The 12221-nt window shown below is 47.6% G+C and overlaps 1 protein-coding gene across 1 annotated transcript in view; it reads right to left on the bottom strand.

The window, feature by feature from the left end:
• The window catches only part of Eepd1 (endonuclease/exonuclease/phosphatase family domain containing 1), a 108396-nt gene extending 96923 nt beyond the window's left edge, over window positions 1–11473 (bottom strand). The window contains exons 1-2 of the mRNA XM_059267535.1: window positions 11176–11473; window positions 9737–10769 (exon numbers count right to left, since the gene is read on the bottom strand). Coding sequence (XP_059123518.1) covers window positions 9737–10614 — 878 coding nt within the window. The 5' untranslated portion in view covers window positions 10615–10769; window positions 11176–11473. The remainder of the gene's footprint in view (window positions 1–9736; window positions 10770–11175) is intronic.
• Between the last annotated feature and the right edge of the window lie 748 nt (window positions 11474–12221).

Below are 12221 nucleotides of genomic sequence, written 5' to 3'. Positions count from 1 at the left end.
AAGATAGGGTCTCACCATGGAGCACAGAATCCTTGGACCCAATCCTGCTTCTGGCTCCATAGTGCTGGAACTATAATACTCCACCCTCCTGGCCTAACACAATAGTTCTGATGAACACAAATACTGTATCTGATCCCAGTGTGGTGGCTCACATTTTTAATCCTAGCATTCAGAAGCTAGAAGCAGGCAGAATTTGAAGCCAGCCAGGTCTACATAGAGAGTTCTAGGCCAGTCAGGACTACATAGTGAGACCCTGTTTCAAAAAAAAAATGTAAATAAATAAAAAATACTATATCTGAAATCAGGGCTTATGGATAACCTTGCAATCTTGCCTCCCATTCATCCTCCAGGTTATTTCTGTGTCTTGGTTTGTTTGGCTAATGTCAAGAAATCCTTGCTTTTCTTAGGTAAGTGGTTGTATATGGTGACATTTTGAACCATCACCTTAGACACTTTTCAATTAAGTTTACTCCAGAATTAGAAAGATAAAAACGTTTACTTCTAAGTCAAAACTAGCAATATCTAACAATGGCTTATATTTTTATTATAACTGTGTAATCATCAAAACTACCATAATACAAGGTCATGAGTAACCGTCATGTTGCCCGCTATTTGGCTGTGTCCAGTTCACAGGCACTGAAATGCTCCCCTTGGCCACAGAGAGATATCACACATATTCCATATTTTTAAAAGTTAAACTTTAAATTCAATTCAGAACATTTAAAAAGACTGTGTGAACTTTAAAACTCGGAAAAATATTTTATAAATCAAATCCATCAAATCCAACCTTCCTTCTTAAAAATCCGTCCCAGTTCAGAATAATTCACAGGTTTCATAAGCAGTAAATTTTAAAAGGGTGGTTCTCAACCTTCCTAATGCCCTTTAATACAGTTCCTCATGTTCTGGTGACCCCAACCATAAAATTATTCCGTTGCTAAATCATAGCTGTAATTTTGCTACTGTTATGAATCGTAATGTAAATATCTGATATGTGTCCCCTGTGAAGGGGCCGTTCAACCTCCCTCAAAAGGGATTGTGACTCACAGGTTGAGAGCCACTGTTTTAAAACCTGTTGACCAATACAAGTTTTAAGTCAAAGAAAATAAAGTTCATTGCTATTTACCTTTCTGAGAGATGAAACAATACATTTAGAGAGAATTGGAGCACTGGCACAATCAACTTGTGAGTTTATAACTAGCCACATCTTTTGAGTCACCTTTGAAGGAAAATCATAATGAGCCAAGAACTTCAGTTACTGCCAAGAGTCAGCAACCTCTCTACCCTGTTTGAGACAGAGTCCATGTAGCTCATGTTGACCTCAATCAAATTCACAATTCTCTTGCCTCTACCTCCCAAATGCTGAAATGAGAGGTATGTACCACCATACCTGGCTAATGTATTTTGAGGTTCATCTGTAGGTACTAGTAATTTTTACACACATAACAGATGTGGTTTGGTTTGGTTTGGTTTGGTTTGGTTTTCAGCAACTTCAACTCAAAAGGCCCACCAGACTGTTCCCTTCCTCTGTCTATGCAGACTGAGGAGACCCATTGCACACTGAACATTCCTGACTGGGTCAGCCATGCCTATGGGAATCCTGTGCTTACTGGGAGCCAACTATATCCTTCCCTAGACTGTTAATGCCGGTTGCACACATGACGACCACCTCCTAAAATGTGACACCAACTCCTGGACCAGAAGTGTGAACAGAAAGAAAAGCTGCTCCTAAGAAAATGAAGATGAATACTTGGAAGGCTTCTTCTATAAAAGCAAATTATGTAAGAAATTGCTGTCAAAAAAGATGTGGGCAAGATAACTATAAAAGACTCAAAAGTCATAAAAAGAAAAAAACTCACAGTGCCCTACACCCAGTTTGCTTCACAAATATCCTTGCTCCACTTTGAAAAAGCAAAGGCCAGAGCAAATGCATGCACTCACTGGCATGGTGGCATCACTGTGTATCCACACGCTGAAAGAACTCAAGAGCAGAGTGAGTAGGAGCTGCTGGTGCAGACGCAGGCTGTGATGAGGATTACTGAACTTACAGGCACTTTCTAACTACCAAACTTAGACACTAACTGCTGAGACCATAATTCACAGTCCACTATGAAAAGCCATGTGACCCTAACAGAGGTCTCGGCTTCCCTGAGCAATCCCCTTTGTGTCCATCAGACAGGGACAAAGACGATGGCCACAGGTGACACTGGCTGGACTCAGGTCTCAGCCCCAGTACATCCAGTGTTATCTGTTTTTGTTCTTGGCACGTGTGGTGCTACCAAAGAGGCAAAAGCCTCAGCCTCATCCAGCAGGGAGGCGGCATGGAGGATTTTACAATTTAAAGTGAGACTTGAAGGTTTAAGATTGGAGATCGCTTTGTGCCATTTGTTAAGAGCAAATGGCAAAATGACACCCGGATCTGCCACTGTAGCGACTCTTACCAAGACGGGAAAAGAGGAAACGGAGCTGACAGCAAGAAGGCCAAGAAAGCCAATCCTTGTTTCAGACCACAGTTGTTTACTTTTTCTTCTACTTAAAAATAACAGAAAGCGAAATGGTGTCATTTGCAGAAAAATGGATGGAACTGGATGGAGATCACTGTGTCAAGAGAAACAAGCCAACTCACAAAGACAAACATGTCATGTTTCCTCTCCAATGTGGAATCGAGATAGTTTTTTAGAGACGTGACTTTGTAGAAAGGGACAGTTTGGGAAACAGCCGTGGAGGGACAAGAGAATAATGGTGGGTGGCGAACGTGAACACACACATTACACACGCATGAAAGTATCATGCTAAAACTGGTTATCTGATAAAAAAATTAATAATAATAACCATTAATTTCTTTAAAAGGCATTTTTTAAAATGTAAGTTGGACTGGATTTGCTCACACAACTTCAGGAGAGATTGTCTTTGAACCAGTTATTAGATCAATACCATCTACCTTAAACCGCCCTCTCAGACGCCATGCTTTTAGCCTGAATTGAGAAAGACAAAGTAGCAATGTGCCCTCCAATGCTGAACCAGCAAAGATTACAGAGCTGAGGCCAGAAGGATGTGGGAGACACAGACAAGGAGGGCAGCGTTCCCCTGGTGAGGCACTCCATTTCAGGACTTTACAGCAGCCTCGCAATCAAAGGCCCAGCCTAACAGCTTAATCAGGTAATGGCCTGACCAAAATAGAATCCTCAGGAAACATAGGCTGGTTGGGAATAAGCACAAACCAACATTAGTTAGAGAACCATAGAAAGAAGAAGAAAAACCAAAAAAAACAAAAAACTGGGTTTCTTTATATGGGACTTTGAAGGACTCCAGACTTCTTTTCCATGACATGTTTATTTTAGGATACCCTCCACAGGCTCCCAGCCACCAGCATCCATGTGTGTGGCAGCTATCCATCACAGCACCACAATAACTGTGATCCAGAATAAGGTCTGAGAGCCTTACGTGGAGTAAAGTGAGAAAACTTTCACCCAGCATTTTTGTGGTATCTCCTCACTGTCCTGATGGAAGAGGGAGAGTTAGAGTTTAGGATCCCACCGCGATGCCCCTACGGCACACAGATGAGGTGATGAGTGAATAGAACTTTGGTGGAATGAATCATTTTATTTGCTACTAGCAAAGATTCTTTTTTTTAATGGATTAAGACACTTGTTTTTCTTTACTGTTGTTACTTGGTTTTCATGTGTTTGTTTTTTGTTTTTGTTTGTTTTTTTTTAAAGAATGGGTCTCTCTATGTAGGCCTGGCTGTCCTAGAACTTGCTATGTAGACCAGGGGCCATCACTGAACTCACAGAGATCTGCCTGGCCTCTGCTTCCCCAGTGCTGGGATTAAAGGTGTGCTACCACGAAAGGCCCAAAAAATTATGATAAAAACATCTGCTTTTGATGTTAATTATTGGTACCCTATTCTAGAAGAAACTTTCTATGTCTCTACGTATTATACATTATAAGCCCAGAGAGAGCCCAGCTTGGCCCTTTCAGCCCTTGGCTCTACCAGAAAGGGAAGGCATGGAGGGGCTGCTAACTATTAGCCCCAATTGTTCCCACATCTCTCCCTGTCAAATGCTAACTCCCTCCCAATGAGCTTGTTCCCAAGTTGGTCTTTACTGTCCCCTAAGGCTGAGGTTTCCACATACCCTCTGGAACCAAGCAAACTGGTACCCTGTGCTCTCTGGGCTCTCTGAAATATTCACTTCCTCTCTCCTATTGTACATTGCCTTGATAACTACCTGTTAGGTTCCTATCTCCTTTCAAGACTGTCGGTTCCCTCAACACAGGGCATGTCTCTGTGCCACTGACCTCACAGAGGAATAAGCTTAGAGTAGGTGTTCAATCAACAAGGATATAAATTAACATAAATATCTTCTGATGAAAAGTTACCTATAATCCCTAAGCATGACTTTGTTCTACATGTCATTGATGCTAAAAGCATATATGGCCTTGCCAGATGCCACTCTGGGGCAGAAGTCAGGCCATAGCCTCAAACTGCTATGGGTACCCAAAACCCTTGTCCAGAGTGCAGTGTACACAGGGAGGAGAGGTAAGGTCAGAGAGTTGTGTCCTGTTCACACAGTGCAGAAACATACCAGCTGGCCCCAGAATTTCTGAAATGCCCCTGAGCTTGTATTCCAAGAATTTCACAGGGTTTCAAACAAGTCACCACCCAGTCCTCAGACCATCCCAAACACAGATAAATCCCTTCAGTTTTTAACCTCTAAGTCGGTCCTTCATCTCCCCAGTCACTACACCTGAAGCAACAACAGCCTCTTCTACAGCTCCCAGAACTCAACCCATTTAGGCTGCAGCGGCCTCTGCTGCTACCCCAGATTTTCCACACCTGGCTCCCTGCCATCCTCCAGCATCTGGACAAGGCCTCCTCTGACCCGCCCCCCGCCCCTTTATCTAAACCAGCTTCCCTTTGCCTCATCTCCGTCATCTTCAGCCTTTGAACCTACCTGAAGTTAGGTACCTGGGTGCTGACACGCTTATCTCCCTACCCAGAAGGGAAGTTCCAGCAAAGCACTGGCTTTGCCTGAAAGAGCAGAGAAAGCTCAAAAAAGCCCACAACTCTTGAAAGAATGTTTAGTCACCTGGAAAAATCAACAGTATCAAACCTCCACAGGACCTTGACATTAGACCCCAAAGAAATTCAACCTTTCTGAAAAACAAACATAACCCTTTTCCTTTCTGTGAAATAACCCTGAGTGATTGATATCCACACTGAGACCTCCCTTGACTCACCCCACCTTCTTACAAATCCACGACAGTCTTCGTGCAGACCACCCTTCTGTCTGGAAATGACCCAGAATTCCTTGGCTCTGCAAACAGGAACTCCACCTTGGAGTAGAGCCCAAGGTCTCAAACTCATACTTAGGGCCAAACAGAGAGGCCTTGACGTCCTCTGAATTTGCTGCACACATCTGGCTACCACCCCATCCTTTGGAGGAACAAAAGCAGGAAAAGGCATGGAGGCCTCCTGAGGCTGAGAAGTTTCAGGGACTTTAGTGAAGCCATCTTTCTCCCAAACCCCTGATGCTTGACCCGAGACAAGGAGGAAGCAATGAACTGTGGTCTCGGGTCAGAAACAGGACATGGAAGGACATATTGAATTTAGTAAAATACCCACCTACTCCTGGCTTTGAAATCAGACAAATGCCTAGCTTGAAATCCTGGCTCCAGCATCTATATTTCTTTTTTTTTTTTTTTTTTTTTTTTTTTTTTTTTTTTTTTTTTTTTTTTTTTGGTTTTTCGAGACAGGGTTTCTCTGTGTAGCTTTGCGCCTTTCCTGGAACTCACTTGGTAGCCCAGGCTGGCCTCGAACTCACAGAGATCCGCCTGGCTCTGCCTCCCGAGTGCTGGGATTAAAGGCGTGCGCCACCACCGCCCGGCCAGCATCTATATTTCTGAAGGCTGCTGGGATACCACCTCAACCCTCTGAGCCTCTGGTTCCACAGCTATCAAAAGATATCAAGTATCATCTACTTTAAGAGGATTGTTGAGCAGTTTTGCCCCTGGATATTATATTTGGTTCCTCTACCTACTCTTTAATTCCCCAACATGAGCCGATTATTCATATGGGAAAAATACAATCAGATACCAAATCAGTCTTTGTGAGTTAACAAAAAAAGAAGTGACTGACATTTACTTAATTCTGTCATGGAGGTGAGCCAAGCTGATCCCTGAATTGTGTTTATACATGTACACAGCAAGTGAGCATTCAATATGTATTTTTCAGTGAATGAATCGAATGATAAGATGAATTCTATCTATGTTGATCCCACTAATCAAGTCTGACAGACTAAAACCTGTTGCCGGCGGGTTTTGTTTTGATTACTGTACATGTACATGGTGCAGGCACTAATCTACCTGTGCTTTGCCGGAGGAGACTCGGCAAGAAATAAGGTTGAAACCATTAAGAAGCTAACTACTTTGACATCCGTTTCCTGCTGATACAGAATGTAGTGAAAACAGGCAAGTGGGATGCTAAATCTCCTTATTTCTTTTGGAGATTATCTGTCAGCTCTTCCTTGCAGTTATCGTCAGAAACCAAAGGAATTCTTTAAGATAGAATGACTACTCAGCAATAAATAAGCAAACCCGGAAGGATCCTTCCTCACGCTCTCACCGAGTTTTGCAAGGATCTTTAGAGAAGCATTCCTCTTTCAGTCTTGCTCCATGAATACTGAAGGAGGAAGAACATTGCCTAAGACCAAAGGTTGGCAAAAGAATCTGATGACACCGTCAGTGCACGGGCACGTACCACAGCACGGTGTCCCCGAAGGCTCCTGGCGACTTTAATTATCTAGCTCTGAGAGGTCCTACCTTAGGGTTCACATGCAAAACACAGTTTCTTCTGGCTCAGACATGTCCCTCTATCAAACTGCCAGCACATCAGGGCAATAAAGATTCCGGTTCCCACACAGGTAACTTCTCTCTAAGGAAACGCACACGCTTGAGCAAACTCACAGAAAGGAAGCTAAGAGACAGGCAGGCCCACTGCACAACCACCCAAGGCTTGCTTTACAATGCCTTTCTAATGGATTTAACACCTGTGACTGGCAAAGGAGTTGGCAAATACCTTTGGTCCAGTACAGCGTGGGGCACCTAACCAAGAAGCGGCGTGCAGGTGCTATGCCTAAGCAAACATCACGCTTGTAAAGAGCATGCTATAAAGTCAGCTGGTCCTGGTCCCTGTCCCGGGTTAGTCACAAATGAGCTGTTTCAGAGGCAAGTGGCTTAACTCCGTCTCTTGTTTCCTAGCCCAAAGTTGGAGAATATCTAACAAAAGTAAAGAAATATTCCCTACTTTCTATAGTTACCGGGGCAATCAGATGGATGTGGGAGCTGTCAGCCATGAAGACACACTCTAAACTCATGGCACTCTTCTACTACACATATCCACATATGAGAATCAGAACCACCTGGAAAACTCCCCCCACCTACTCTTGCTCACACTAAATATGCTTCCTGTTATGAGCGAAGGGAGCTCCCGGGATGTTGAGAAACTTGTGAATCAGTATGAACACACAGCTCTTGGAGCATGGGCAATGCCACCTGTCCTTAAGGACTCTGTGACAGCTTCTGGTGCCCTAGGACAGCCACACAGGCAAATCACCCACCCCAGCTTTGCACGGATCACGCTCTAAGCCTATTACTTAGGTTTTACCAGACACTAACTATGTGCTAAGAGTCCTCAGAATACTGACTGCCCTGTGATCAGGCCAAAGGAGTCACTAACTCATAGGACATATGTGTAGCCTAGTGTGAGAATTCAGTGGGAATGGAGGTCACCTTTCCATTGCTTATTACAAGTGTTCCCTTCGACACCTTGGGTTTGGGTGAACTTGCCTGAAGTCAGCAGCTAAGTGTCTTCAATATTTTAAGAAATCCAAAAAACAAAACAGGACAAAAACCCCAAGGACTCCACACCAGACAAGATCTGTTACTGCCCCTCTCCAAGCAACCCCTGGTGGCTCCATGCTTGATACAGAGCCAGGCCAGCTGCCTGAGGAGCTCCTGCATATCCAGGACCACAGACCCCATGTCCAGGTCCTACCCTCCCATCTCCCACTCTCCATGTTCCTATGTCCTAGAAACTGATAAGGCCCTCAATTCCTGACCAGACTGAACGTTATGGGACCAAATAACTTCAGGGATGACCAGGACAAATCAAAGGCTGGGAGACAAAGTCACGACAATGCTCAACACAAAATCATCACACAAATGCCACTACATGGGGCGAGTCTTGAAAAAGAAACTCAGAAGTACAGAGACAGCCCAACCCAGGTGCTTCTCAAGCTCTAGAACACACCAGAAGCACGGGGCAGGGGTGGGGTTGGGGGAGTGGGACCTGACACTCAGGGCTTCCTAGGGAATGGTCCAGGGGCCACATGCCAAAGAACGCTGATGAAATAAATGGACAAGAACTACCCAGGCTGTGGTCCTACTGAGAGCCTTCAGACCCTGACTTGCTCCTCTCTTTACATCACACTGGGCCTTATGAAAGCCCCCGATGGGAATTCAACAATAGTGTGCCGGCCACCGTCCCCCCAAGCAGCTGTGAAGGGGCCGTGTTAGCAATCCCACCATGATGGGGCTGTGAACAAGATGAGTTTGCAGAATGAATGAGTTGGGGTGACAGACAGACAGTAAAGCCTGGCCAGGGGGAGAGCACTCAGCGATCTCCTGGTCCTGATCCTGAGGACCGCACTTATCCACCATGTAGTCCTCTCTCCCCTCAGTGATGAGACCGTGCCATGGGACAGTGCCAAGAAAATGCTGTGACCTGCTTTTCTGCTCACTGATTTGTCCTGATGACCTGCCACAATACACTGATTTCCCACTGAGAGTTCACATCTCGCTTCCAGACGCCAAACTACCACCTTGCCAAGCAGCTCAGCCTCCCCAAAGGAAGGCAGCAAGGACCCCCGGCACTGCACCCCAGACCTCTGAAGGTGGGGATCCAAGGATGTCTGACCCAGAAAGGAGCTAACAGCATTACACTGCACACTATTTTACAAACTGCAGCAGTTCCTGCCGTGATGTACCGTTCCGCTGTGTGTGTGTGGGGGGGGGGGGGGGGAGGTTAGCAGATGTTCCTACAGCAGGGATTGTGTGACTATTAGAAACGTTCTCTCCCACTGGCCCCTCCTGCCAGTTTTTCCTCCTTGAGTTCAGAAGCAACAATCTGTCGAGTACCCACGCCTGAACTGGCCTGTTCTGGCTACAGGACAGGAGAAGGAGCAGAGCGTGCTAAAGGCCAAGTTCAGGTTCCACAGGGAAAACCAAGTGCCAAGTGCTCTGTTCACAGCACCCTGGCAAATGCAGTGTATGTGTTTGCAAATACAAGGGCTCTCTGCATGCAAACAGGTGTATTTGATGGGAAAACATGACTTTCCTTCCCATTAAGACAACTTTTAAAAACTCAGTTTGTTTTTTTCCTTACACGAAAAATTATACCTCAGTTCCCAAGCTGAATCCCTAACTCAGTTTAAACTCTGTGGAGCCCCGTGAACCAACGACCTTCCAAAGCAGATCCTACACCCACACGGCCTCCACTTAGAAGGTGTCCACTGCAGGGCAATCAGCTCTAGGTGAGAACACCAGCTGGGACCTCGGGAGCGTGGATTAAACGCTCTTTCCCCTCCCTTGCCACTAAAGGATCCACTCATTTGTGTCCTCGGAGGAGGCAATGCCAGCTGTCTTTACTTCCAGCACCCTTGGTGGTTCCTGTCCTCACCTGTTTTCCAGAAGCGTCATGCACACCACCTCTCGGACTCCAGGGTTGTTAGCCTTCTCCACAGAGCAGCCCTGCAAGTTCCAGGTGGCCAACCTGAACACAGGCCGCCCATCCCTCATCCCTCCGAAGGCCTCCACCGAGGGCCTCATGGAGATAATCTGTGTGGGCCCCCCTGGTGGCAAGTCCAAGTCCTCGCTCTGCAGGCTCAGAGAGGTGGGACTGGGATGAGGCTTGGCAGTAAAGGTAAGACCTCCGTTGGTGTGGGTAGATGGGGGCCTGGACCTCTCTGCGAACACCTGGTGTCTTATTCTGTCCAGGAAGGCGGCATTGATTCCATCCATCCTCACCAGGTCCTCAACACTGCGAAAAGGACCGTGTTCCCGGCGGTAGTCCACGATGCTGACAGCCATCTTCTCCGTGAGGCCTCGGACACTCATGAGCTGGGCTAGGGTGGCTGTGTTGATATTGACCCGCGGAGTGAGGGGCACAGTGGTGGCCAGGTGATGGGGCTGCTGCTCAGCCAGCAGGTCCCGCCTCAGGGAGCTGGGAGAGTGCTGAGCAGAGTTACCCTTGCTGCTCACACAGATCTCAAACTTGACCTGTTCCAGTTTGGTGGCCCCTACACCGCTGACCAGAGCTAGATCTTCCACCTTCTTGAAGCCACCGATATATTCTCGGTACTCCACAATGCTTCTGGCCACTGCACGTGTCACCCCAGGCAGGGTCATCAGTTCCTCCTCAGTGGCAGTGTTGATGTTTAGCCGCTCCTGATTCACCAGGATGTTGCTGAAGTTGCAAGCTGCACTGAATTTACGGTTATGTGACAGGTCTGAGGGGTCTCTGGGGATAGAGCGATGGCAGCCCAGGGTGCTCCCCATGGCCAACCAACACAGAACAGCTCTGGATAGAGAAGCCTGGGAGCCTTTATAAGCGCACAAAAGAATGGAAGGTTGCAGGACTTACGGATCAAGGAAGTTGCTGCAGACAAACATCACATCCTCCATGGCTAATGTTCAAAATTTTGCTGGGACACCTAGAAATTGACATGGAAATTGACTGAAGTTAATCAATCAACCCTTAGCACTCCTGTAGTGTTAGTAGTTCATTAGTAGTTCATAACTAGTGGGGGACAAGTCAACTCCTGAAAATGCAGACGCTATGAGGCTGCCCCCCGTGGGTTTTCCTCGGATTATTTATCTCACAGGGTCCAAAAAGGGAAGAGAGCTATCCCCACTAGTCCCATGCCTCTCCGCTCTGGCAGCGAAGGAGCCACCTCCTCACTTCGGACACCCCCACCGGAGCTCCTGCAGACAGACAAGAAGACGAAGCCCCTCTGCGCCCAAAGCACTGGAACTTGGGAACTCAGAGCTGAGCAAGCAGGCGCAGACCCCAAGCAGGGGCTCAGGGACCCACCCCCGGCCCTCTGATCCCCGCCACACCTCTCCGCCGCTCTGCTGGGGTCGGTCCCGGGTCCCCCGTGGCTCGCCCGGCGCGTCCTGGCTCCTTGTGCGGGGGAACTCTCGGTGCCGCTCTCCGGGAGCAAGGAAGGCTTGCTCAGAAGCCGCAGGAACGGCGGCGAAATTCGGCCCCCGAAGCTGCACCAAGACTTGCGGCGTCGCCCCTGCGTTGATCCCGGCAAAGTCCGGTGCCCAAATAGGGCGCGAGGTCCGGTGGAGCGCGTCCTGAGCCCGCGCCGCGCAGCAGCACCGCTGCGAGCCGTGGGTGTCACAGCCAAAGTCGGGGCTCGCCCGCTCGCCCGCCCGCGCCTCCGCCGGCACGGCCACGCCTCCTCCGCGCCAACTCCGCCTCCCGCCTCCCCACGCAGGGGCGGAGCGCCAACGCCAGAGGGCGTGGCCACTGAAACCTGGTGGGGCGGGGTCGAGGGCGGGGCTTAGCGGCTGGGCGGGCAGTAGGGATGGCTCGCAGGGAGTTTGTGAGCCTGACTGCTTTTCTGGAACCTAGGCTCTGAAGGAGCTCTGTTTTTGTTGGGTGGAGCTGTTTAAGGCCGCCTGGGGCAAGCTGGAGTCTTTCTGGTGAGGTAGGCTTACCCAGCAAGTCCAGGACTCCTGAAAGTCTCCGACAGGGGATCAAACGGGATCTACCTCAATTCTCTCGCTACTTTGAGACCTTTCCTCTACTCAGAAAGACCTCACATTGATCCAGGAATGCCTGGGAACCATGTGTCACTGGAAGGGGGCTTGCCTCCTGCGTGTTCACAAACGTTGTACATATGCTGCTATTTGCAGATTTAGCACTCAGAGAAAATGAGGGCATGTTTTTGTTAAGTATTAAATCTAATTACTAAAACGGAAGGAAATGATCCTGAGAAGTTCAGGCTGCTTTCCAAAAGTTTTTGGATCACATTGTGAAATGATAATTTAGTTAAAGATTAAAGGGCCTGGTGTGTTACAATGGATACCTGAAGCAGGAGTATTTGGTTAAACAAACCCTGCAGTGTGGCAGTGATATGGGGACACGTTGGATA

This window comes from Peromyscus eremicus, chromosome 7, assembly GCF_949786415.1.
Source record: "Peromyscus eremicus chromosome 7, PerEre_H2_v1, whole genome shotgun sequence".
NCBI lineage: Eukaryota > Metazoa > Chordata > Mammalia > Rodentia > Cricetidae > Peromyscus > Peromyscus eremicus.
Note: the sequence above shows the minus strand (reverse complement) of the source record. Positions and strands in the feature narration are given on the sequence as shown.